This window comes from Somniosus microcephalus, chromosome 22, assembly GCF_052327205.1.
Source record: "Somniosus microcephalus isolate GS21.2 chromosome 22, FLI_Smic_1.0, whole genome shotgun sequence".
NCBI classification, from domain to species: Eukaryota; Metazoa; Chordata; class Chondrichthyes; order Squaliformes; family Somniosidae; genus Somniosus; species Somniosus microcephalus.
The window spans coordinates 14,489,043-14,515,825 of record NC_141008.1 but is presented as its reverse complement, the minus strand read 5'-3'; the positions used below and the strand labels follow the sequence as shown (position 1 = coordinate 14,515,825).

Sequence of the window (26,783 nt, the reverse complement as noted above, 5' to 3'; positions counted from 1 at the left end):
GGAAGGAAGGGGAGGTGGGGTGGCTATGTTAATAAAGGAAGGAATCACTGTACTACAGAGAAATGATATTGGGTCAAAAGATCAGGATAATGAAACAGTTTGGGTGGAGATAAGGAATAATAAGGGGGAAAAAAACACTAGTGGGCGTAGTCTATAGGCCTCCGAACAGTTGCAACTCTGTTGGACGGAGTATCGATCAGGAAATAGTTGAGGCTTGTAATAAAGGAACATCTATAATTATGGGGGATTTTAACTATCATATTAATTGGACAAATCAAATTGGGCAGAGCAGCCTTGAGGATGAGTTCATTGAGTGTATTATGGATGGGTTTCTTGAGCAGTATGTAACTGAACCGACCAGGGGGCAAGCAACCTTAGATCTGGCCCTGTGTAACGAGACAGGATTAATTAAAAATGTCCTAGTCAAGGATCCCCTTGGAATGAGTGACCATAACATGGTTGAATTCCATATTCAATTAGAGGGTGAGAAGGTTGGATCTCAAACAAGCGTGCTAAGCTTGAATAAAGGAGACTATGAAGGTATGAGAGCGGAATTGAGTAGAGTGGATTGGGAAAATAGATTAACGGGTAAGACGATACATGATCAGTGGTGTACATTTAAGGAGTTATTTTACAACTTCCAAAAAATATATATTCCACTGAGAAGAAAAGGGTGTAGAAGAAAAGACAGCCATCCGTGGCTAAGTAAAGAAATTAAGGATAGTATTCGACTAAAAACAAGGGCATATAAGGTAGCCAAATCTAGTGGGAGGATAGAGGATTGGGAAAACTTTAAAAGACAGCAAAAAATAACAAAAAGACTGATTAAGAAAGGGAAGATAGATTATGAAAGTAAATTAGCAAAAAATATAAAAACAGATAGTAAGAGTTTTTATAGTTATATAAAAAGAAAAAGGGTGGCTAAAGTAAATGTTGGTCCCTTAGAGGATGAGACCGGGAAATTAATGGTGGGAAATATGGAGATGGCAAAAACACAATGAATATTTTATATCAGTCTTTACAGTAGAAGACACTAAGAATATCCCAACACTGGACAAACAGGGGGCTAAAGGGGGGGAGGAGCTAAACACGATCAAAATCACTAAGGAAGTGGTACTCGGTAAAATAATGGGAAAGGCGGATAAATCACCTGGACCTGATGGCTTACATCCTAGGGTCTTGAGGGAAGTGACGGTAGGGATTGTGGATGCATTGGTAATAATTTTCCAAAACTCCCTGGACTCAGCAAAGGTCCCGGCAGACTGGAAAACTGCTAATGTAACACCCTTATTTAAAAAGGGCAGTAGACAGAAGGCTGGAAACTATAGACCGGTTAGCCTAACATCTGTGGTAGGTAAAATTTTGGAGTCCATTATTAAGGAGACAGTAACAGGACATTTGGATAATCATAATTTAATAGGACAAAGCCAACATGGTTTTATGAAGGGGAAGTCATGTTTGACAAATTTGCTGGAGTTCTTTGAGGAAGTAACATATAGGGTGGATAAAGGGGAACCAGTGGACGTAGTGTATTTAGACTTCCAAAAGGCATTTGACAAGGTGCCACACAAAAGATTATTGCTTAAGATAAAAAATCACGGGATTGGGGGTAATATTCTGGCATGGATAGAGGATTGGCTATCTAACAGAAGGCAGAGAGTTGGGATAAATGGTTCATTCTCAGACTGGCAATCAGTAACTAGTGGTGTTCCGCAGGGGTCAGTGCTGGGTCCCCAACTCTTTACAATCTATATTAACGATTTGGAGGAGGGGACCGAGTGTAACATATCAAAGTTTGCAGATGATACTAAGATGGGGGGGAAAGTAGTGAGTGAGGAGGACATAAAAAACCTGCAAGGGGACATAGACAGGCTAAGTAAGTGGGCAGAGATTTGGCAGATGGAATACAATACTGGAAAGTGTGAGGTTATGCACTTTGGCAGGAAAAACCGTAGAGCAAGTTATTATCTTAATGGCAAGAAACTGGAAAGTGCTGAAGTACAAAGGGATCTGGGGGTCCTGGTGCACGAAACTCAAAAGGTTAGTATGCAGATGCAGCAAGTGATTAAGAAGGCTTTCATTGCTAGGGGGATAGAATATAAAAATAGGGAGGTATTGCTTCAGTTGTACAAGGTATTGGTGAGACCGCACCTGGAATACTGCGTACAGTTTTGGTGTCCATACTTAAGAAAAGACATACTTGCTCTCGAGTCAGTACAAAGAAGATTCACTCGGTTAATCCCGGGGATGAGGGGATGGACATATGAGGAGAGGTTGAGTAGATTGGGACTCTACTCATTGGAGTTCAGAAGAATGAGAGGCGATCTTATTGAAACATATAAGATTGTGAAGGGGTTGGATCGGGTGGATGCGGGGAGGATGTTCCCGATGATGGGTGAAACTAGAACTAGGGGGCATAGTCTTAGAATAAGGGGCTGCTCTTTCAAAACTGAGATGAGGAGGAACTACTTCACTCAGATGGTGGTAGGTCCATGGGATATGCTGCCCCAAAAAGCTGTAGAAGCTACATCATTACATAAATTTAAAACAGAAATAGACAGTTTCCTAGAAGTAAAGGGAATTAAGGGTTATGGGGAGCGGGCGGGAATTTGGACATGAGTTTAGGTTCGGATCGGACATGGCCCCGTGGGTAGCGGAGCGGACCCAGGGGCCGTGTAGCCTGATCCTGCTCCTATTTCGTGTGTCTAATTCTGTTAGATTCAGGAGATAGTTCTGTGATAGTAGATTGGCGGTTAGGATCAGATCAGCCATGATCTTATTGAATGGCGGAGCAGGCTCGAGGGGCCGATTGGCCTACTCCTGCTCCTATTTCTTATGTTCTTATTTAAGCATGCAGGCGGTTAAGAAGGCAAATGGTATGTTGGCCTTCGTAGCGAGAGAGTTCGAGTACAGGAACAAGGATGTCTTGCTGCAGTTGTACAGGGCCTTGGTGAGACCACACCTTGAGTATTGTGTGCAGTTTTAGTCGCCTTATCTGAGGAAGGATGTTCTTGCCATGGAGGGAGTGCAGCGAAGATTCACCAGACTGATGCCTGGGATGGCAGGAATGACGTATGAGGAGAGATTGGGTCAATTGGGCTTATACTCGCTGGAGTTTAGAAGAATGAGGGGATCGCATTGAAACTTATAAAATTCTAACAGGACTAGACAGACTAGATGCAGGAAGGATGTTCCCGATGGCGGGGGAGTCCATAACCAGGGGTCACAGTCTAAGGATAAGGGGTAAGCCATTTAGGACAGAGATGAGGAGGAATTTGTTCACCCAGAGTGTGGTGAACCTGTGGAATTCTCTACCACAGAAGGCAGTGGAGGCCAATTCATTAAATATATTCAAGAAGGAGTTAGATATATTTCTTCAGGCTAAAGGGATCAAGGGATATGGGGAGAAGGCAGGGACAGGGTACTGAATTTGGATGATCAGCCATGATCTCATTGAATGGCCTACTCCTGCTCCTATCTTCTATGTTTCTATGACACGGTTGGTGAATAACACTGATGTAGAGTATTCCCAATTCCAGGACAGAGACCTCAACAACAGGGTGAGCTGAATGTCTTTGTCTTTTTCTAATTCCTGTTTTTTTTTTGGGGACAGTTTGTTCCTGCATTTGAAAGATGTGATGCTGCCTCTCTCTCTCTCTCTCTCATGGGGCTGTGCATTCTGTCTCTTTGTGTTTGGAGTGCGTTCCCATGTTGGGGCTTATCTCCTGGGGTTCTGTCCATGTGTTCTAATAGATTCTCCTCTTGGTTTCCTTCAGGTCCTGGACCTCGTTGAAGTGTTCCTTGCAAAACAGCCTGAAAGTCCCCTTGTCTTTGACATCATTGAGCCCTTGATTGCAATCATTGAAGAAACTCCGAGCTCTCACTCAGACCAGCAGGAGCAAGACTTCCTCCGCAAGACTGCAGACATCTTCAAGTTAGTGATTACATTCTCTTAACGACTTTGGAGACCATTTAGTTTTTACTTTCTCCTCTGCAATTGGTAGCAATTATGCTGCAGTATGAGATCCTCTGGTGCTGTGATCTGGGACAGAGAGAAAGGAATTGTGATGATATGCTGTTCCCATGCTGCTAATTCAAAATAGATCCTAACTGGGGCCAGTGGCTGCTGAGCAAGAGCTTTGGGTTCTCTGCGAGCAGCCTGGAATTTAATGCCAGGCTTGTTTAGCTCTGTTCCTTTATACGTGCAAGTGAGGATGAATTGGCGAAGGGAGGTAGGGACCACTCCTGCATTGCTCAAGCGCACCTCCCGACTGTGCAACAAGTGGTGTTAGTCCGTCTCTACAGCTTTTTGACAGTGACTTAGCAGCAGCTTCTGTGTGTCGAGAGGTGTAGATGACAGTGAGCTGCTCCCACACTGGAATGGGTTCCTCCTGTGGATACCATTGACAAAGTGAACTTATCACTGATGCAGCAAACGCGCACTTTAGTAAACCACTGTAGGAAGCCTGGTAAGGAGTTTGTGTCACTGTAATTCAGTGGTGCTCCTTAGTATTGGAACAGATGTCGGCCATTCAGCCCATCGAGCCTATTGCGCACAATAGAGCCTCCTCTGTACTAAGAGCCTCTGCTCTAAGAGCACCAGCGCTCTGGGTGCTTGTTCGGGTCAGTGGGTTTGATTAACACGTCCGCCTTTTTCGCCCCTCTACACCTTCAGCTCAGTCGAGTAGGTCCTGTCATGACAATGCCCTCCTATTATCTGTAATTTTCTGTGACTTCCCTCCCCCAAACTGAAAGATCTGTTCTCCTGCAGGAATCAGCTGTGCAAAGCCAAGCGCTACTGCCGAGACATCTCCGAGATGAAGGAGGATCTGCACGTGTTGATGGAGCGTTTGTTGAATCGAGCCTGCAAGCAGCCAGACTCTTCGGTGTCACTTTACTGTTTCAGGTACAGCACGTCGCAGAATGACTGCTGGGGTCAGGGTTCACAGGGCAGGGGTGAACTGCTGGGATCAGGGTGAGGGTGAACTGCTAGGGTCGGGGTTCGCAGGGTGGGGGTGAACTGCTCGGCTCGGTTCACTGGGTGAACTGCTCGGGTCAGGGTTCGCAGGGGCTGAACTGCTGGCGTCAGGGTTCGCAGGGGCTGAACTGCTGGGGTCAGGGTTCGCAGGGGCTGAACTGCTGGGGTCAGGGTTCGTGGGGCTGAACTGCTGGGGTCAGGGTTCGCAGGGGCTGAACTGCTGGGGTCAGGGTTCGCAGGGGCTGAACTGCTGGGGTCAGGGTTCGCAGGGGCTGAACTGCTGGGGTCAGGGTTCGCAGGGGCTGAACTGCTGGGGTCAGGGTTCGCAGGGGCTGAACTGCTGGGGTCAGGGTTCGCAGGGGCTGAACTGCTGGGGTCAGGGTTCGCAGGGGCTGAACTGCTGGGGTCAGGGTTCGCAGGGGCTGAACTGCTGGGGTCAGGGTTCGCAGGGGCTGAACTGCTGGGGTCAGGGTTCGCAGGGGCTGAACTGGGGTCAGGGTTCGCAGGGGCTGAACTGCTCGGGTCAAGGTTCGCAGGGTGAGAGTGAACTACTGGGGTCAGGATTTGCAGGGGGTGAATGCTGAGATCAGGGTTCGCAGAGAGTAAACTGCTCGGGTCTGGGTTCACAGAGTGGGGCTGAACTAGTCAGGCCAGGGTTAGCAGGGGCTGTGATCTGTTATCGCACAGTTCCACATGCCACCAGTGCTGGAGGAAGTGGGTTTGGTTGTGTGTTGGTCCTTTTTTTATGGAAAAAATCTATGATTGAAACCAAAGCTGTCCCGGGTCAGTGAATCGCCACGACAGAAAGGAAGACTTGCATCTATACAGTGCCTTTCACAACCTGAGGCCGCCTCAGTGTTTTACAGCCATTTAAGTGTTTTTTTGACTCTTGTAATGTAGGAAACGGGACCTCGCTTTAATGTCTCATCCGAAAGACGGCACCTTCAACAGTGCAGCACTCCCTCAGTACTGCACTGGAGTGTCAACCTAGATTTTGTGCTCAAGTCTCTGGAGTGTGACCTTGCTGTGAGCAGATTGGTTGCCATGTTTGCTCACAAAGCAACAGGAACTACACTTTAAAGTGGCTGTGAAACATTTCGGGATGTCCTGAGGATGTGGAAAGTGCTACAGAAATCCAGTTCTTTCTTTACCAAAGAGTCAAGATTTTGTCAAAGACCCTTGAGTCTGTATTACAGCTTAGTTTGCTTTGTTTTATGATATTGTTCAATTTCCAGTTCATTAATGTGTAAGCACTGAACATCCTATCTATATGTCCAGAATTAATGGTGGTTTGAGCGGAATCGTACACCAGCAATGCATGAATGTTCTACACATTCTGCCCCCAAAAAGCCTGTCTGCTTTCAGCCCATGTCCCAAATATGTGAAACTGTCATGCCCCACCGCTGGACTTGTACAGTTTTGGTCTCCTTACCTAAGGAAGGATATACTTGCCCTAGAGGGAGTGCAACGAAGGTTCACCAGACTGATTCCTGGGATGGGGGGATTGTCCTATGAGGAGAGATTGAGTAGACTAGGTTTATATTCCCTAGAATTTAGAAGAATGAGAGGTGATCTTAGTGAAACGTATAAAATTCTTAAGGGGCATGACAGGGTACATGCAGGGGGGATGTTTCCCCTGGCTGAGGCGTCTAGAGCCAGGGATAGCAGTCTCGGAATAAGGGGTCGGCCATTTAGGACTGAGATGAGGAGAAATGTCTTCACTCGGAGGATGGTGAATTTTTGGAATTCTCTACCCCATAGAGCTGTGGAGGCTCAGTCGTTGAGTATATTCAAGACAGAGACCGATAGATTTTTGGATATTAAGGGAACCAAGGGATATGGGATAGTGCAGGAAAGTGAAGTTGAGGTAGAAGATCAGCCATGATCATATTGAATGGCGGAGCAGGCTCGAAGGGCCGAATGGCCTACATCTGCTTCTATCTATTATGTTCATTAATCCCCATTTCTCAAGCCTGGTGTTTGGCTGAATTTCCCAAAAGCTATGAGATGGGTTTCCTGGATTTGGTTTTCCAGGGGTGGCAGTAACATTTCATTTGTTGTTACATTTGTTCGTTCCCGGTGGCGAGAAAGCTGAATTGAGTGGTGGTTTCACTTGGACTGGTTGTTCTAATCACCTCAATACCTGTGCTTTGCAGTGGAGCCCTTTATCTCTTCAGAGTTCTTAAAGGAAACCCAAGCGAACCTGCAGCAGCTGCCGCAAGTGAAGAGCGAGAAAAGCAAGAGGGGCCTCCGGAAACTGAAACTGGTCAGGTACGTGGATCAGACTGGGGCGTGGGGAAACGTGGATCAGACTGGGGCGTGGGGAAACGTGGATCAGGCTGGGGCGTGGGGAAACGTGGATCAGGCTGGGGCGTGGGGAAACGTGGATCAGACTGGTGCGTGGGGAAACGTGGATCAGGCTGGGGCGTGGGGAAACGTGGATCAGGCTGGGGCGTGGGGAAACGTGGATCAGGCTGGGGCGTGGGGAAACGTGGATCAGGCTGGGGCGTGGGGAAACGTGGATCAGGCTGGGGCGTGGGGAAACGTGGATCAGGCTGGGGCGTGGGGAAACGTGGATCAGGCTGGGGCGTGGGGAAACGTGGATCAGGCTGGGGCGTGGGGAAACGTGGATCAGGCTGGGGCGTGGGGAAACGTGGATCAGGCTGGGGCGTGGGGAAACGTGGATCAGGCTGGGGCGTGGGGAAACGTGGATCAGGCTGGGGCGTGGGGAAACCATGGAGCAGACTGGGTTTGGGGAAACCGTGGATCAGACTGGGGCGCGGGGAAACGTGGATCAGACTGGGTTTGGGGAAACGTGGATCAGACTGGGTTTGGGGAAACGTGGATCAGACTGGGGCGTGGGGAATCGTGGATCAGGCTGGGGCGTGGGGAAATGTGGATCAGACTGGGGCGTGGGGAAACCATGGAGCAGACTGGGGCGTGGGGAAACCATGGAGCAGACTGGGGCACGGGGAAACCATGGAGCAGACTGGGGCACGGGGAAATGTATGTGGTGTTAATTGTATTCAGATGGTGGGTATTAACTGACGACTCTTGTGTTCATATATATGTGAGCAGGCTCAGGAAGGGGGAGGATGCTTATCTTGGGGATGCGCGGTATGTAATGTGTCTCTCTGTAAATAAAGGCTTGTAAGTGACTGAAGACTAGGCTCCAGTATTCTATCCTTTACCACCTGGCTACCAGACTTTTACATGTGGGGCCAGGGAGCTACCTGTGACGTTTGTAATGATGACTAGTGAGTTGTCAGATTGGTGCCACTGACACTTGTCACAAACAGTCAGTAAAAATCCATTGAGGATCCTAATTGTATTATTTATGCCGAAGAAGTAAGCCTACTTGTTTCTTCAGTTTCAAAAAAATAATTTATGCTCATTTAAGGTGAGGGATGTCAAGTGTTAGGGAAAGGAAACATTCCCACCTCTAGCACCCAAAATTGTCACTGAGCACTCTTGGACTAGGCACCGCACAACTGAAGGAGAAAGTCTACTCTACCCCAACAGTGTGCCTTTATTCGAGTGTTGGGAACAATCCCCACTGCACCCATGTGAACGATTCCTTTTCCCAACAGCAGTCTTGTCTCTCTGATGGAGTTCTCAGTCTGTGCTGCATTGTGGGCTCGGGCCCTGAGACTGCCCTGACACATTACTGCCGTACAGCCAATAGAAAGAAGAAGCCTTCTTGCCAGTACTAGGTGTGCACAAGCCCTTGCCCTGCAGGTGAAAGGACAGTGTGCAAACCCACTGTGCTATCAGCCCCTCCATATCGGCATTTAATAATATTTTAATCTGAGGTCCCAACGCAAAGCTCCCACATACAAAAATACAAGTCAAACTAGGCCACACAAAGTATTGGTGTTAGTGTTTGATATAGGGCTGATAAATGTGGAAAATAGCCAGATAAATGTTTTCCTCTCATGTGCTCCCTCTCAATGTCTCCTGTTATCTTACGCTCCCTCCCTCTGTCAGCGATTAACCGTCTGGGATAAGAATCACTGCCATCTCTCTCAGATGTTAAATCTCAAGTGTTCCCAGTCCAGGTCCAGACTTTGTTGCTCTCTTCCCCACCCCAACCAATCTACCTCCTCTTGCTCTTTCTTCAATCCTCCCCACATCCTGTCTCAATCTAACTCTTTTCCCGAACCGTAAAATCAGCTCTCTCTCGCAGTCTTCTGGCTTTACCTCATCGTTTACTCAACTTGGTCTTGCTGGCATCCATCATTGGGCCCTCACACCTCGCCTGTTTTTTTAATTCATTCCTGGGATGTGGGCATCGCTGGCAAGGCCAGCATTTATTGCCCATCCCTAATTGCCCTCGAGAAGGTGGTGGCGAGCTCCCTTCTTGAACCGCGGCAGTGCGTGTGGTGAAGGTGCTCCCACAGTGCCGTTAGGGAGGGAGTTCCAGGATTTTGACCCAGCGACGATGAAGGAACGACGATATATTCCCACGTACGGATGGTGTGTGGTTTGGAGAGGAACGTGGAGGTGGTGGTATTCTCATGCGCCTGCTGCCCTTGTCTCTCTGGGTGGTAGAGGTCGCGGGTTTGGGAAGCGCTGCCGAAGAAGCCAACAACAACAACTTGTATTTATATAGCGCCTTTAACGTAGTAAAACGTCCCAAGCTTCACAGGAGTGTTATAAGACAAAGAATTGACACCGAGCCGCATAAGAAATTAGGGCAGGTGACCAAAAGCTTGGTCAAAGAGGTAGGTTTTAAGGAGGAAAGAGAAGTAGAGAGGTGGAGAGGTTTACGCAGGGAACTCCAGAGCTTGGGGCCCAGGCAGTTGAAGGCACGGCCATAGATGGTTGAGCGATTATAATCTGGGATGTTCAAGAGGCAGAATTTGAGGAGTGCAGATATCTCCCGGGGCGGGGAGAATTTTGGGGATGAAGGAGTTTAGAGATAGGGAGGGGCAAGGCCATGGAGGGATTTGAAAACAAGGATGAGAATTTTGAAATCGAGGTGTTGTTTAACCGGGAGCCAATGTAGGTCAGCGAGCACTGGGGTGATGGGTGAACGGGACTTGGTGCGAGTTAGGACACGGGGCAGTGAGCACAGGGGGTGATGGGTGAACGGGACTCGGTGCGAGTTAGGACACGGGGCAGTGAGCACAGGGGGTGATGGGTGACCAGGACTTGGTGCGAGTTAGGACACGGGGCAGTGAGCACAGGGGTGATGGGCGAACGGGACTTGGTGCGAGTTAGGACACGGGGCAGTGAGCACAGGGGGTGATGGGTGACCAGGACTTGGTGCGAGTTAGGACACGGGGCAGTGAGCACAGGGGTGATGGGCGAACGGGACTTGGTGCGAGTTAGGACACGGGGCAGTGAGCACAGGGGGTGATGGGCGAACGGGACTTGGTGCGAGTTAGGACACGGGGCAGTGAGCACAGGGGGTGATGGGCGAACGGGACTGGGTGTGAGTTAGGACACGGGGCAGTGAGCACAGGGGTGATGGGCGAACGGGACTTGGTGCGAGTTAGGACACGGGGCAGTGAGCACGGGTGATGGGCGAACGGGACTTGGTGCGAGTTAGGACACGGGGCAGTGAGCACTGGGGTGATGGGTGAACGGGACTTGGTGCGAGTTAGGACACGGGGCAGTGAGCACAGGGGGTGATGGGCGAACGGGACTTGGTGCGAGTTAGGACACGGGGCAGCCAAGTTTTGGATGGCCTCAAGTTTGTTGGGTAGAATGTGGGAGGCCAGCCAGGATTACGTTGGAATAGTCATGTCTGCAGGTAACAAAGGCATGGATGAGGGTTTCAGCAGCAGATGAGCTGAGGCAGGGGCGGAGACGGGCGATGTTACGGAGGTGGAAGTAGGCGGTCTTAGTTATGGTGCGGATATGTGGTCGGAAGCTCATTTCAGGGTCAAATATGACACCAAGGTTGCGAACAGTGTGGTTCAGCCTCAGACACGTTAGGGAGAGGGAAGGAGTCGGTGGCTAGGGAATGGAGTTTGTGGCGGGACTGAAGACAATGGCTTCGGTCTTCCCAATATTTAATTAGAGAAAATTTCTGCTCATCCAGTACTGAATTTCTGACGAACAGTTTGTCAATTTAGACACCGTGGAGGGGTTGCGAGAAGTGATGAGGTAGAGTTGGGTGTCGTCAGCGTACACGTGGAAACTGATGCCGTGTTTTGGGATGATGTCACCAAGGGGCAGCATGTAGATGAGAAATAGGAGGGTGCGAGTTGCTGCAGTCGACCCTGTAGATGGCACACACTCAGTAAAGAACTGCTGACTGTTAACGCGCAGTACTCGAATTTGATGGATGGTGTTCTAATTCTCATCCTCAACCTTCAGTGTAAATATATCTAACTTATAATTTTTGCCGTAACATCAAAACACAAACTTGATGCAGCCTGTAATTTTCATTCCCCAGCTGCCTGCCTGTGCAGATTTGTGTTTTGTGTTTTGTTGAAATGCTGCGATTTTTTAAAAAATTTTTTTTTATTTTTTTATTTTTTTTAAAAAAAATTTTGGGACTGGCTCAGGCTACACACTGATGGTGGGAGATTGCTCTCTCTCTCAGACCTGTGTCAGGCTGGGTGGTGTCTGACAGCAGGCTGATTCAGCCATGCTGACGGCAATCGTTTGGTTAAAAGAAAAGCGGTGCTTTTAATTTGGGGCGTGATTATGCGCCGACCCTTTCACCTTTCCTCCGTGCACCGTCCCAAGAGACCAATCAGTGACTGACTGTCCATGCAAGCCTGGAAGTGAGTCGCAGCCTCATCCCTCTTATTCGGGGGCTTTCCATCTGATCGAATCAGCGAGGATCATGCACCGAGTGAAGTTTAATGCCAGACCTCCCCACGCAGACCGCAGTAACTTTGACAGGTTCCTCCTGCTGTAAATGAGCAGCAATCGGCCACTTTGGATAAGCAGCATCTCGCAGCCTTCAGTATAGATCTGAAGTAGAGGGCCTTTCGTTTGCGTGGGGCGTGTAACCGATGGAACCGAGCCACGTGTTCCCATTAACTCCCTGATGAATTTTGGGGCCAGAAGGCTGAGTCGGGTTCCTTTAAGCCACATAAAGGTGTCTTGTTACTGCAATCAGTATCTTTAATAAGGAGATCGCACCAACGAGAGAGGCTCTGCATACTCTGCCGGGCTGGTCTTTCCTGCACGCGCAAAGATTGTGAAATTTGACCCAAAATCCTTTGGAAAAGATGCTGCCCTGACACTGCCTGGCACACACCTGCTGTACTAAGCAGACTGCTCACTGGGGAGCGTGGAATACCCAGTCTGTTCCACGCATGAGTGACCAGGCCTTCCTCATTCACTGTCCCTCACTCTACATTAGCTTCTATAAATAAAAGCACTTGTCACGATTCCAATTGGTTTCGGGCCAGTCGCAAGTCCCCAATGGATGGTTTTGGAGCATTGTGCACGTCTCCAGCCCACCCCTCACCATCTGCCTCATTACGGGCGAAGGGAGGAGGAGCCACGCACGGCTGGGGGAGGGGGAAGTCTCCTACTGCAGGGGATGGGAAAGCCGCCTGCCTCTGGGGGAGGGGCGCTGCAGTCCTCCGAGGGTGGGGGGAAAATGAGATGTGTCTGCACAATTGTCAGTCAGCCAAGAGCAGAAGCACATTGGCTAGGGGAGGAGTGAAGAACCTGCAAGTGGATTTTACAGGGGGAGAGAGAGTAATACCACACGGAGTTGGGTCCGGTAAATATAACCTCAAACAATCAGCATTTTTACCCTCCCCCATCGACTGACATAAAATGAGTTTTTAAAACCATTAATTTGGATTTGCATCTTTCCTGATTCCAGCAGCGGTGGATCCGCAGTGACCGGACTCGCCCTGAAATCTGTTCTGTTTGTTGCAGGTCGATTCACTCGGTAGCCTGGATATCGACCGAGTGATTGCAATCTACCAGGGGGCATTGACCCAGTTTATGACCAAACGGAAGTGTTCCCTCACCGGACCCATGTTCATCGATCTCTTCAGTCGTTTCCCTGTAAGTGCACGAGGGAGCTTGCGCTGCACTGCACAGCGGGTTTCAAGCGAGCAGCATTGCAAACTATATCAGGAAGGAAATGTGTAAGCCGAGAAGAATGGGCCTTATCTTTGGCGTTCCCTCCACTGCTGCTCCTCCTCCTCCTCTCCTGGAAGCACCGACACTCGCCTGGGTTACAGTTCCACAAGTGGCAGTGGCCCGCCAGTATCTTGTCCGTCTGCCCCTTGTGAGCATCGAGAGCGAGTGTCGGCATTAGCGCCTGACCGAATAAGTCAGACTGCAGTCTTGTCCACCCCTGCGCTCTCTCGGTTGAGGTGCCTGGGCTGTGATCAGGAGCAGGAACTCTGGCTGATCCTATTCTCCCTCTCCCTAGCCCTGGGCACTGATGCCAGTTGTAATGCCCCACAGCCACGATCGGCTCACGGAGCACAGGCTGGTAATTAAGCTAGGGGCCTGTCCGGCTCAGTACAGCCGCAGGTGGTGCATTTACCAACTGGGCTACCAGGGGGCCTGGAAAGCCCACTCTTAATATTTGAGAGTAGGTAGCGGATATTGGCAGGCTATTTGACCATTGGGGGTGGGGGCACATTGCAGCTGAGCCCGATTCTGTCCTGGCCCAGCCCTACAGCCATTTAATCTCTGGAGCAGGAGCCCTGGCCCTAACCCAGGGACATTGAGACAACGTGTAGCCTGCCAGTTGATTCAGGACCAGCCACACTGAACCATACCTGGACCTTCCTGCTTCAAGTCCATTACAATTGGTGCATTTATTGACTCCTGCACTGGACAGGGGGCTGCTCACAGCTGAGGTTGGGGGTCTCCGCCTGGGGGGGTGGGAGGGGGATAATCCCTGATGCACGCTCCTCATATTGTGGCGCGATTTGATCCCAGCTGTTGGGCTCGCTCCCCTTCCCCCGCACCGATACACTTTTAAACACCAGTCGGCTTCAAAGGCTTCCCTGTGTTGGCTGTGTATATGCCCCATGTTGTGGTGTGTGAAGAGCAGGCACAGCTCACTGGCAGCCCACAGTGAAACAGCTTCACGGCATGTCGCCCGTCTGTATGTTCAGGCTGTGCTCCGACCGCCTGTGGTCATGCTGTGGAGCAGATCATTCGCACAGTAAATTTAGACTGGAACGTCTCGTGTGGGGAAATCTTGAGTGGTGAAAATGAGCTTGCCGCAATTTCTGTAGAGTGCATGAAGGGCAAATTGGAATCGTGATTGTTGTTTGCTGCAAAAATGCGCTCTCACTCCCCCTCACTGCAAAATCTTTAACATAAAATTGAACAGTTCTACAATATAAATGATACGTAGCTATAAAACCAGCTAGTTGACTGTAGGTTAGAAGAGCCAGTGTCTGCTTTTACCTAAGGTTTGGTACATTAAAAATGTGTGATCTGCATTTTAATATTTTTAATATTTCACCTCTGACATTCTGTTACACCTGTGACATCACACATCTTTTATTAAATGCTAGTAACCAATGTTTCCTCTTTTTGGCGGGGGGGGGTCCTTTAAGGGGCTGCGCAACCCATTCAAAATAGGCGGTTTTTCGCATTGAAAAGCTGGTGAGCTGGCTGTGAAGCCACGCAGCTTAAAGGCAGCATTGCTGGCAACTCTTCTCACTGCCCCCCTGCCCATCCTGAGCTGTGTGGTTACCTCGCTGCGGTATGATGTTAGCCAGTTCCCCTGCGCATCGCCTGTCTCCTGGTACAAGCTAGCTGCTCGGGACGACTTGCAGCAGTGTGCGGGACCCACAGCGCCGCCCTTTCTCCGTACACCGCTCATTCTGTTATTCTCAGTGACTCTGTCGTAGGTGAGGTTATTTAATGCGGGTGCTTCTCCCCCTCTGTTTCAGGTCGTGTGCAATAGGTTACTGCCGGTTGCTATCAAGTACATCACTTACGGAGTCCGGCAGCACCAGCAGGTAAGCAGTCCCGCTCCCTTCACTGAGCTTTTGCAGATCGTACTCTGATGATGCCAGCTGGCTGATTTCATCCTGGGTAGGGGATGGGAGGAGGATATTCCTCGCTGGGAGGGTGCTGTTGTAGAATCTTGCAGCGCCGAAGGAGCCCGTTCGGCCCATCGTGCCTGTGCTAGCTCTTTGAGTGATCTAATTAGTCCCACTTACCGTTTTTCTGTTTCACTTCACCCTATCAGCACACCAATTGTTCCAGTTTATTTTATCTTAATTAATGGATTTATCACTTGTGTTGAAATGGCGCAGGCAGGCTTTTGATGCAATGCATTAACCATTGTGCTAATAGCAGAGCATACAGTGAATTGAACCCAACTGGGACTGATTGTACCAAGTACTCAGACCCGAGGGGAAAAGATTGCCAGCAGCGAATTATCTTTTTTCTGCACTCTTTGTTTTAAGGGAATGCTCCAGATTTGAGATTCCGAACCAAAGTGTTCAAAGAAACAGTCCAATTCATCTTTTTTTAAATTAATTTTTGGATCTAACTCAAAAAATGGCCGGGGTTTAGAGTAAATAAAGAGAAACTGTTTCCAGTGGCTGAAGGGGTTGATAACCAGATTTAAGGTGATTCGCAAAAGAAACAAGAGGCGACATATGAAAAAAAAAGTTTGCGCAACGAGTGGTTTGGATTTTGAATGCGCTGCCTGATAGGGGGGTGGCTACAGATTCAATAGTAGCCTTCAAAAGAGCATTGGATAAATACTTGGAGAAAAAATTGCAGGGATATGGGGAAAGAGTGGGGGAGTGGGATTAACTGGATTGCTCTTCGAGAGACTCGATGGGCCGAACGGCCTCTCTCTGTGCTGTGCTATTCTATGAATCTAAGTATTTATCCAATTGCCTTTTGAAAGTTCCTGTCGAGTCTGCTCCCACCACCCTTTCGGGCAGTGCATTCCAGATCATAACTCGTTATGTAAAACGATTTCTCCTCGTCTCCCCTCTTATTCTATTGCCAATTATCTTCAATCTGTGTCCTCTGGTTACCGGCCCTCCTGCCACTGGAAATAGTTTCTCCTTATTTACTCTATCAAAACCCCTCATAATTTTAAACGCCTCTTTAAAATCTCCCCTTAACCTTCTCTGCTCCAAGGAGAACAACCCTAGTTTCTCCAGTCTCTCCACATAACTGAAGTCCCTCGTCCCTGGTACCATTCCAGTAAATCTCCTCTGCACCCTCTCCAAGGCCTTGACATCCTTCCTAAAGTGCGGTGCCCAGAATTGGCTACAATACTCCAGCTGAGGCCTAACCAGTGTTTTATAAAGGTTTAGCAAGACTACTTTCTGCCTCTATTTATAAAGCCCAGGATCCCGTATGTTTGATTAATTAATTCATCTGTTAGAGTAGCAAATGATGAATACTCAGTTGGATTTTCCACTTGGCCCGGTTCTCATTGCCGAGCAGCTTTCTTTAGGCACAGCTGCAGTATGGCAGCTTTCCACTGCTGACTGGGTGTGGCACACACGTACCACAGGTAGTCCTGCTGAGGGTTTCACGGGTGCCAGCTGGGCGACTGGAAGCCGGTGCTCATTGCAATAAGGCACTCCAGCTTCATGCCACCTGGGCTGCCAGCCTCGCCCAGCACGAAGCCTGTGCCCCAGAGGACGGGATCTGGCACGTGTGGGGTTCAGGTTGCTGACTTGAGCTTATCCACCTCTCGCTCCAGCCTGTGCTGCCCCTCGTAAAATCTGGTAGTGATTGCACAAACTCGGTAGGCCCCCGTTTGTGAGGGCTCTCGGGCCTGAATAGTTTATACAACCAGTGCTACACAGTTTGAAGGGAAAGACTTCAATTAGTGCATGGTCCCATGCTCCAGAATGTAATCTGTACAATCATAAACAGCAATAATAGCTAGGAGCACAATCCCTTTAAAGAGGGTGCCTCCCTGTAAAGTATTATAAGAATTCCTTTTATTTCCTCCCTTCATCCCTCGTCTCCTGAAGGCATTCAGCCGCGCTGGGATACGATTCCACAGGTACTCTCCGCCTCCTTGTCCCTCACTCGGGTAACCAGCCTTCATGTGTGAGCCTAGTTTGTGAGGGTCTGCAGGATATTCAGCAGTGGAGGGCTTCATTGCCAAGTCCAATCTTGCCCGCACTTGTATGCCTTCTAGCAAGAATCAGCGGACAGTGATTGGGTACAGAAATACTGGCTCCTCGTTGGCACAACTGATGAGCTATCATTGTTTTCTTTTGTCTGTTTTTGTTGAAATAACGAATTCTCTCATTTAAAGAAACGTAAGGGGAGGGGTGACTGCGTTCGACTGTGATGTGAAGTAAGATTAACACTGGCTGTTGGAATGTGTAAAGCTGGCCTCTTGCGCATCCCCCACTTCATTCGCCCCACCATTGGCGGACGTGCCTTCAGCTGCCGAGGCCCTAAGCTCTGGAATTCTCTTCCCTAAACCTCTCTGCCTCTCTACGTCCCTCTCCTCCTTTAAGATGCTGCTTAAAACCTACCTCTTTGGTCACCTGTCCTAATATCTTATGTGGCTTGGTGGCAATGTTTGTCTCATTACCCGCCTGTGAAACATCTTGGGACATTTTACTATGATAAAAGAGCTATATAATTGCAAGTTGTTAATGACCGAATCTCCAAGGCTAATCCAACCCTATCCCACCCCAACGCACTTCTTCTCAGGCAGTCCCTCGGAACCGAGGATGACTTGCTTCCACATTAAAAATGAGTTCTCAGGTGACTGATGAGTCCAATGCGGGACCTACAGTCTCTGTCATAGGTGGGGCAGACGGTGGGTGGGGTGCTTGGGTTGACGTGCGCTCCTTCCGCTATCTGCGCTTGGCTTCCGCTTACTCCCGGCGAAGAGACTCGAGGTGTTTGGCGCCTTCCCGGATGCTTCTCCACTTTGTGCGGTCTTGGGCCAGGGATTCCCAGGTGTCGGTGGGGATGTTGCACTTTTTCAAGGAGGCTTTGAGGGTGTCCTTGAAGCGTTTCCTCTGCCCACCTGGGGCTCTCTTGCCGTGTCGGAGCTCCGAGTAGAGCGCTTGTTTTGGGAGTCTCGTATCGGGCACGCGGACGATGTGGCCCGTCCATCAGAGCTGATCGAATGTGGTCAAAGCTTCGATGCTGGGGATGTTGGCACACATTTACACACACACACACTCGCCATCCCTCGCACAATCAAGATCAGGAACTCACTGTCGAAGCCCCATCTGATGACCACTGTTTAAACAAAAAGTATTCTTCCCCAAAAATAGGAAAAGAATGCTGATTGTAATTCTTGTTAATAGTTTCATTTGTAAAAGTGTTCTTTGAGGAATGTCTGCAGTAACATTTCCAAAAAATGTCGCCCCCTTCGAGATGAGTTGCCATCTACTGGCTGAACCAGTTTGTATTATTTTACCCCTTAACCATTGATGGAGCTGTTGTTATCCAAGTGTGTGGCATTATTCAGTAAGGGTAATCATTTCTCCACTAATTAGCTCTTGCTGAGTCTGCATGACCCAAGACCATGCTGAGCACATGGAAAGAGAATGCAGCTTTCTGCACTCCGTTCTCCTGATGTCTGACTGACGAGCCAGACTTTCTTACGTCACTGGTGTTTTTCAACTCCCTGGTGTCCTGTGGTTTGAAAATGATTGTGTGCTGTGATCGTCCTGGATTAATGAACTTCACAGCAAGCATTCAGACACTTAGCCCCGTGCTCCGTGCAGCTGCTGCAGTGAGTTTCAGGAGGACTGACGCCGACAAAGGAGAGCCGCAGGAGGTGGGCGGCCGGTGCCGTATTTATATTTATCTACATTGTGACAAGGCTGCATCCCGTCAGTTGACTGAGCCCTTCCATTACTCGAAAGCCCCCTCTGCCATAACACAGCTGGGAAGGTTGAGCCTCACAACGTTTGCTGTGCAGAGTGACAGTCTTTTATTGTACCCAACTGGTGTTAGCTTATCAAATGCACGTCTGGTAGTGACGAGGGAGGTGGGCTATGTTTAAATGCTCTGCTCCATGCAGCTGCTGCGAGAGGGACTCCTACTTCAGATATGGTTCTATCTTCCCAGGGGAAGGTTGGAGGCTCGAGCCCCACGACTGATGAGCCGTGCCCTGACGGAACTGGGCGGCAGGGAGAGGGCACTGTTCCAATCTGGGCCAACCCCACCTAGCTGCATTTACCTGTGATCTCACTAAATGTGCGATGTGTTGAATAAGGAACCTTAGGCTTCTTCTGTTTCTGGCACCGCAAGCTCCCTGAATGCCGAGTATTTTATAATTAACAGTCCTTGGTAATTATTGGGAGACATCAAAGCTTTGATTTGTGAGCACGCTTTGCTACTGTTGTACGGAAAACATTTATTACTTTGCTGTAATTGTACTTCACCTTGCCAGCTGGGAGGAAGCCAGGTATCCTGTACCCCACACCATGCCTGCTCTTAAAATGATTCTGTTGATCCAATCATTAAATTCAAATTACTTTTCCCCCTCTCCATTTGTGCCTTTCCCCCCTCAGAGTCACTCGTTTCCAAATCCATTTGAGTCAGGTGAATGGGTGGCAGACGCCGGGGGGCAAGTAGACGGTCATCAGGAACTACCTTCGTACATAAGTGTGTGTTTTGTGACCAAACTCTGATAGCTACACTACTTTAGCTCCGTCATCAGTGTTAGTACATTTACCTGATAGTTATTGAAGTGAAGTTGTATGGAGCGAGAGGGGCTATGACTCATATATTCATTAATTGTACACTTGGCATCTCTAGGCTCTAGCCCTGGTGCAGGAAGCTGTCCAGTCACGCTATATAATTCCTGCCTTTGTACCTGTGTGTGGTAGTAAGGAATGCAGCGAGAACGTGTGCAGTCATTAGGTGGTGTATGAACGAGCAGGTGTGAGAAAAGAATGACATGGCTAAATCGGAAAACATTCCTGAGCTATATCCAGGCTGAGCTCACTGTCTGTTTCGTATTTATAACCATTGCTGCGGCTTGCATACAGAACAAAGACACAGGTTCCTTGTAGCTTAACCCTTCAGTGCCTCCTGGTACCTCGCTAGACTTGAGCCAATAATCTGGGCTGATACTTCAGTGCAGTACCGAAGGAGTGCTGCACTGTCTGAGGTGCCGTCTTAGATAAGACTTTAAACCGAGGTCCCACCTGCCTTCAGGTGGATATAAAAGATCCCGCGGCACTATTTGAAGAAGAGCAGGGAAGTCTCCCACACCAAACAAAAAAAACAAAAAAAAAACGATCTGGTCAGCTATCTCACTGCTGTCTGTGGGAGCTTGCTGTGCGGAAATTGGCTGCCGTGTTTCCTACACAACAGTGACTACACTTCAAAATGCAAGTCTTTGGCTGTGAAGTGCTTTGGGTCGTCCTGAGGATCTGAAAGGTGCCAAATAAATTTACTGCTTTCTTCTTCTGCAATCCGATCACATGTCAACGTGCTGTGTGTTTAGCAGCCACAAAATGAAAAGGGAATGGGCAAGGTAATAGTTCTATGGCCCGGGGAAATACAGGGTTGAGGTAATTACAGCACAGGAGGAAGCAATCGTGCCTGTTCGGAGATGTCCTTGGGCGGGTGGGGGGAACAATGATGCATAAAGCGGGTAGATTGAGTGGTTGCGGGGGGTGGGGGGGGGGTGGGTGAGAATGTACAAGAATTGGTGCTCATTTTGGGTATTAAACTATACCAGTTCTGAAATCCAGATCAGAACTATACTGTCTCCCATCAAGCAATCAGCAGAGGCTGATTATAAAGTAGGTTGCCTTTAGGTGGTTCACTAATGAACATATTCTTTCCTCCACTTTCCTGAGGGAGCTCCCTCTTGTGGTTTTGCATTTTCCTGCCACCCATTGTACTTAACCTAGGATTTTTAAATAAGAAATTTCGGGAGGTGGGCGATGTTGGCAAGGCTGGCATTTATTGGCCATCTCTAGTTGCCCTTGGGGAAAGGTGGTGGTGGGCCTTCTTGAACCACTGAAGTCCTTGTGATGGTCCTCCCACAATGGTGTGAGGTAGGGAGTTCCAGGATATTGACCCACCGACGATGAAGGCCATTCTCTAAACATGGTTTCAACACTCCCAGGTCAGGTATGGCATGGGTTGGAAACAGAGTAAAACTCCTTCCACTTCTTACAACAAATGTGCCTCACCCGCAAAAGCACCTCTCTTGATGTGATGTACATGTTAAACTAGCCATCCCGTGGCCTCTCTGAGGGAGACTGCCTATTGGCACCAAATTGGAGGCAGCTTTATGCTGTACCTGTTGGGGATTCGATTGACGCTGCACAAACTTATTTCACATAGTACCCTTAACATCAGTGGGGCAGGCGAGTTCACCCAATCGGTCTGACCTGGATTCAAAGCCCGACCTGTGACTTGTAAGGCCAGTAACCTGGACAGGTAAAAGACCAGCTGGTCCATCGAGCCTATCCTATACTGGCATGGTGTTACTTCTGCACACGATCACCTCCATTCAAGCACGCGCACGCACACACCGTGCAATCTGGAAGAGGCTGAGCAGTCAGTCTGGTGTCTTGTTAGAAATTATATAGAGGAACCAGACTGAAATTAATTGTTGAGAAAATATTAATTGTCATTAGTGTTGAATTAAACAGCAATAAAAGAATAGCTATTCCATCAAGGAATGCCAAGTATGGAATATGCTTCCTGTTCGAAAGAACTAAATCACAGAGAGATACGGGTTGCGGGAGAAGATTACGGTCTTGCTGTGATAATAGTCAACGGGTGAATTCCAGTGATCTTATGAAAATGTCTTATTTGATTACAGTCACTTGCAGACATGAAAGTGCACATTATACTGGCCCAGAAGTGATATGCACAAAGGGATTTATTAAACCGTGTATTTCCGATCTGCTTTTAAGGGCTCTGAATGCAGTCGGTTATGTCTTGGTTTCGGTCCCAGTGGGCATGAGTTCACTGCACCGAATTCCCGGTGGTGCTGCTTCTCTGTGAATTTTCAGCAGAATTGCAACAGTGAATGGTGGTGTTTACTCCAGCTGGATGTTGGAGTTTAGAGGAAGTGAGGCTAGATGATGTGTCATGCTGGGACCTTACTGAGATTCAGGTTATAGAGCGTTGTTTAAATTGCATAGGTCTCTTCATTTGGCATTTTTATTTTTAAACTTAACAATAGGTACTATATACAATTAAATACATTTTGTAAAGTGTGTCTAACACTGCTATATTGAGCTGCATACATCTATATTTGTACATTAAGCAAGCATTCTAAAATACCCCTGTTCGTAAGTACTTCATTGTTCCCTTGCATCTCGTTGGGTATTGATGGGAGTTTGATCTCGTCAGGTGTCACTCTGCCTCTGAATTGGCCTGGTCGTGATAGGTACTGCAGAGGGCGGCAGGCCAGAGGCTGGGGGCTAATGCAAGACCCAATAATTCAGTCTTCTGGCCTTGAGGTCATTTTCAGACTGATTTCTAGTCAGTTTTGACTTCTACATTTGCATGTAAAGCTCGTATGCTAGTCCCATTTGTGCAGTGGCACGGTTAGAGCTTAATATGTAACTGGGTGGGAATTTCATTTTAATGCCATTGTGCTTGTAGGCTGTTGTGTTCTCAGGGTACAAAGTTGATCAGTTTGTTACTTCCCCACCCTTTAAGGATCAATATTACAATTTTCTCAGACAGCGAATTGGAAAGAGATTTTCTGCTTGAAGCTAGGATATAAAAACAGAATGCGCTCCCAGTAAAGTGATGTTCTGACGAACTGTCAATGACCTATTGAAGAGCATCTGCTATTATGTTAATCCAGAATGCATCTTTACTCAAAAGCTTGTTTTCTTTCCCCTCGCTCATCTTTGTTGTGAGAATGAATTGGAGGGAAAGTTTACACAATCGATCTCTCACTAACTAGATTTTGAACAAAACTAGTTCCAAATCTTCAATGCTATTTTTTTTTTGTTAAAATGTAACGCATAGAAGGGATCAGTTCCTTAATGTCAAATAGTTCAAATATGAGCCCCAGTGATTTCTGACCACAGTTGGACATGGAAATGTTATGCCAAGGAAGGCAACTCATCGAGTGAATAGTGTAGCCTGCACAGTTGGGCAGTTTCACTTCAGGATGCGAATGAAATTTGCAGCACCTTTCTGAAGGAGAGGAGGTATAGGAGTCCAAGATGGAGAGGAGATTGTCCATTACCTATGGAAAGATGATGTTCGAAGAGCCAAATAGCTTTTTGTCATTCGGTTTTCTTTTTTTAATTCTGCAGTACAGTTTCAAGGAAAGGAAGACAACAACACAATTAGGATCTGCGTGTAAAATCAAAACACTACACCACCTACAGCTGTAATCTGATTTTTTAAATATTATTCGTTCATGGGATGTGGGTGTTGCTGGCAAGGCCAGCATTTATTGCCCATCCCTAATTGCCCTTGAGAAGGTGGTGGTGAGACACCACCTTGAGCCGCTGCAGTGCGTGTGGTGAAGGTACTCCCACAGTGCTGGTAGGGATGGAGTTCCAGGATTTTGACCCAGTGATGGTGAAGGATCGGCGATCTAAGTCAGGATGGTGTGTGACTTGGAGGGGAACTTGGAGGTGGTGGTGTTCCCAAGCACCTGCTGCCCTTGTCCTTCTAGGTGGAAGAGGTTGCAGGTTTGGGAGGTGCTACCGAAGAAGCCTTGGCGAGTTGCTGCAGTGCATCTTGTAGATGGTACTTCCTCCTCACCTTGTGATCTTTCCTGATCTGCAGTAGCCTGACATGAGTAAGGTTAGACGTATTGATGATGGTGGTACAGGGTTGTGAAAGACCGGGCTCTAACACGCATGTGCCACTGGCAGGATTGGTTTCATGTAACCTGAGACCTGGGCTGTCTCTGGGATATGGACTGTGCCTTTAATTAAAGTCCAGCATATACTTGTGCATCAATGTGAAGTTCAGTGTTTCTGACGATCTTTGGTAGCAAAATTTAAAAACCTCTCTAATCCTCAAACCCTCCCAGTTGTAGCAACTATTAAAGTGAGTGGGACCTAATTGTTAAAATAGTTTGCTAGATTGCTTGGAGGTTTATGAGCAATTCATGTTTCCGACCAGACCAGTTGGGAGGCATGCCAAAAGTTAGTGTATATATTTATTTTTGTTTCGCTGGCACACCTTGACTTAGAAATGAGGTTGAGTTGAGTCCATTCCAATTGGGAACCTTGATGTGGAACCCAGAAGAGCACGAATTATTATACATGTTTAGTGACTCATATTAATACAGGAATGTGCCCTTTATTAACATCAGTTGATGTCATCCTTCCAAGCCTTTCTGGTTCTTCTCATGAATTTCCTTACCTTGCTGCTGAACTCTTTAGAGTCATAGAGTTTTACAGCACAGAAAGAGGCCCTTCGGCCCATCGTGTCTGCGCCGTCCATCAATCCCTGTCCAGTCTAATCCCATTTTCCAGCATTTGGTCCATAGCCTTGTATGCAATGGCATTTCAAGTGCTCATCCAAATGCTGCTTGAATGTTGTGAGGGTTCCTGCCTCTACCACCCTTTCAGGCAGTGAGTTCCAGATTCCAACCACCCTCTGGGTGAAAAAGTTCCTCCCCAAATCCCCTCTAAATCTCCTGCCCCTTACCCTGAATCTATGCCCCCTTGTTATTGACCCCCCTACTAAGGGGAAAAGTTCCTCTTTATCCACCCTATCGATGCCCCTCATCATTTTGTACACCTCAATCAGGTCCCCCCTCAGCCTTCTTTGCTCCAAGGAAAACAACCCCAGCCTGTTTAGCCTTTCTTCATAGCTGAGGCGCTCCATCCCAGGTAACATCCTGGTGAATCTTCTCTGCACCCTCTCCAAAGCAATCACATCCTTTCTATAGTGAGGCGACCAGAACTGCACACAGTACTCCAGCTGTGGCCTCACCAGCGTTTTGTACAGCTCCATCATAACCTCCCTGCTCTTATATTCTATGCCTCGGCTAATGAAGGCAAATATCCCATATGCCTTTTTAACCACCTTATCTACCTGTTCCGCTGCCTTCAGGGATCTATGTACATGTACACCAAGGTCCCTCTGACCCTCTGTACTTCCTAGGGTCCTACCACTCATTGTGTATTCCCTTGCCTTATTTGTCCGTCCAAAATGCATCACCTCACACTTTTTTCAGGGTTAAATTCCATTTGCCACTTTTCCGCCCATCTGACCAACCCGTTTATATCGTCCTGTAGCCTGAGGCTTTCCTCCTCGCAATTTACCACCCCACCAATTTTCGTGTCATCTGCGAACTTACTGATCATACCTTTTACATTCTCATCCAAATCATTTATGTAGATCACAAACAGCAAGGGACCCAGCACCGATCCCTGAGGTACCCCACTGGACCCAGGCTTCCAGTCACAAAAGCAACCTTCGACCATCACCCTCTGCCTCCTGCCACTCAGCCAGTTTAGGATCCAACGCGCCAAGGCACCCTGGATCCCATGGGCTCTTACCTTCTTGACCAGTCTCCTATGCAGGACTTTGTCAAAAGCTTTACTGAAGTCCATGTAAACCACATCCACAGCATTTCCCTCATCCACACACCTAGTCACCCCCTCTCAAAATTCAATCAGATTGGTCAGACATGATTTACCCTTGACAAAGCCATGCTGACTATCCCCGATTAATCCTTGCCTCTCCAAGTGGTGACTAATTTTGTCCCTCAGAATTTTTTCCAATAATTTCCCTACCACAGATGTTAGGCTCACTGGCCTGTAATTCCCTGGTTTATCCCTGCTACCCTTCTTGAATAATGGTACTACATTAGCTGTTCTCCAGTCCTCTGGTACATCCCCTGTGGCCAGAGAGGTTCTGAAAATTTGTGTCAGAGCCCCTGCAATCTCCTCCTTTGCCTCACACAACAGCCTGGGATACATCTCGTCCGGGCCTGGGGATTTATCCACTTTTTGGCCTGCTAAAACCGCTAGTACCTCCTCCCTCTCGATGCTAATATATTTAAGTATGTCACAGTCCCCTTGCTCAATTTCTATGTCTACATCGTCTTTCTCCATAGTGAACACAGATGCAAAAAATTCATTTAAAACCCCGCCTACATCATCTGGCTCTACACACAGATTGCCACTTTGGTCCCTAATGGGCCCAACCCTTTCCCTGGTTATCCTCTTGCCCTTAATATACTTATAAAACATCTTAGGATTTTCCTTTATTTTGCTCGCCAGTGTTATTTCATGGCCCCTCCTTGCCCTCCTAATTTCTCTTTTAAGTATGCCCCTGCACTTTTTATACTCCTCTAGGGCTTCCTCCGTCTTTAGTCTTTTGTAATTGCCAAAAGCCTCCCTTTTTTTCCTAATGCATTTTTGTATATCCCTTGTCATCCAAGGTTCCCTTTGCTTGTTGGTCCCACCCTTGACCTTTACAGGAACATGTTGGCGTTGTACTCTATTTCCCTTCTGAAAGTCTCCCACTGTTTTGATGTGGATTTTCCTATAAGTAGCTGCTCCCAGTCCACTTTGGCCAGATCCTGCCTTATCATATTAAAATCGGCCTTCCCCCAATTTAGAACCCTTATTTCCGGGCCGTCTTTTTCCATGATTATGGTCACTGTCGCCAAAATGCTCTCCTACTGACACTTCCACCACTTGCCCGGCTACATTCCCTAGAATTAGGTCCAGTACCGCCCCCTCTCTTGTAGGACTTTCTACACGCTGGCTCAAAAAGCTCTCCTGGATGCACTTTAAGAATTCTGCACCCTCTAAGCCTTTCACACTCTGACTATCCCAATTAATATTGGGGAAGTTGAAATCCCCCCACTATTATTACCCTATTATTTTCGCACTTCTCTGAGATTTGCCTACATATCTGTTCCTCTATCTCCCCCTGACTGTTTGGGGGCCTATAGTACACTCCCAGCAAAGTGCTT

At 48.1% G+C, this 26,783-nt stretch overlaps 1 protein-coding gene across 1 annotated transcript in view; it reads left to right on the top strand.

The window, feature by feature from the left end:
- mybbp1a (MYB binding protein (P160) 1a) overlaps positions 1-26,783 on the top strand; it is a 108,870-nt gene that overhangs the window by 66,581 nt on the left and 15,506 nt on the right. The window contains exons 19-23 of the mRNA XM_085964198.1: positions 3,777-3,934; positions 4,772-4,906; positions 7,135-7,249; positions 12,836-12,967; positions 14,827-14,895. Coding sequence (XP_085820324.1) covers positions 3,777-3,934; positions 4,772-4,906; positions 7,135-7,249; positions 12,836-12,967; positions 14,827-14,895 — 609 coding nt within the window. The remainder of the gene's footprint in view (positions 1-3,776; positions 3,935-4,771; positions 4,907-7,134; positions 7,250-12,835; positions 12,968-14,826; positions 14,896-26,783) is intronic.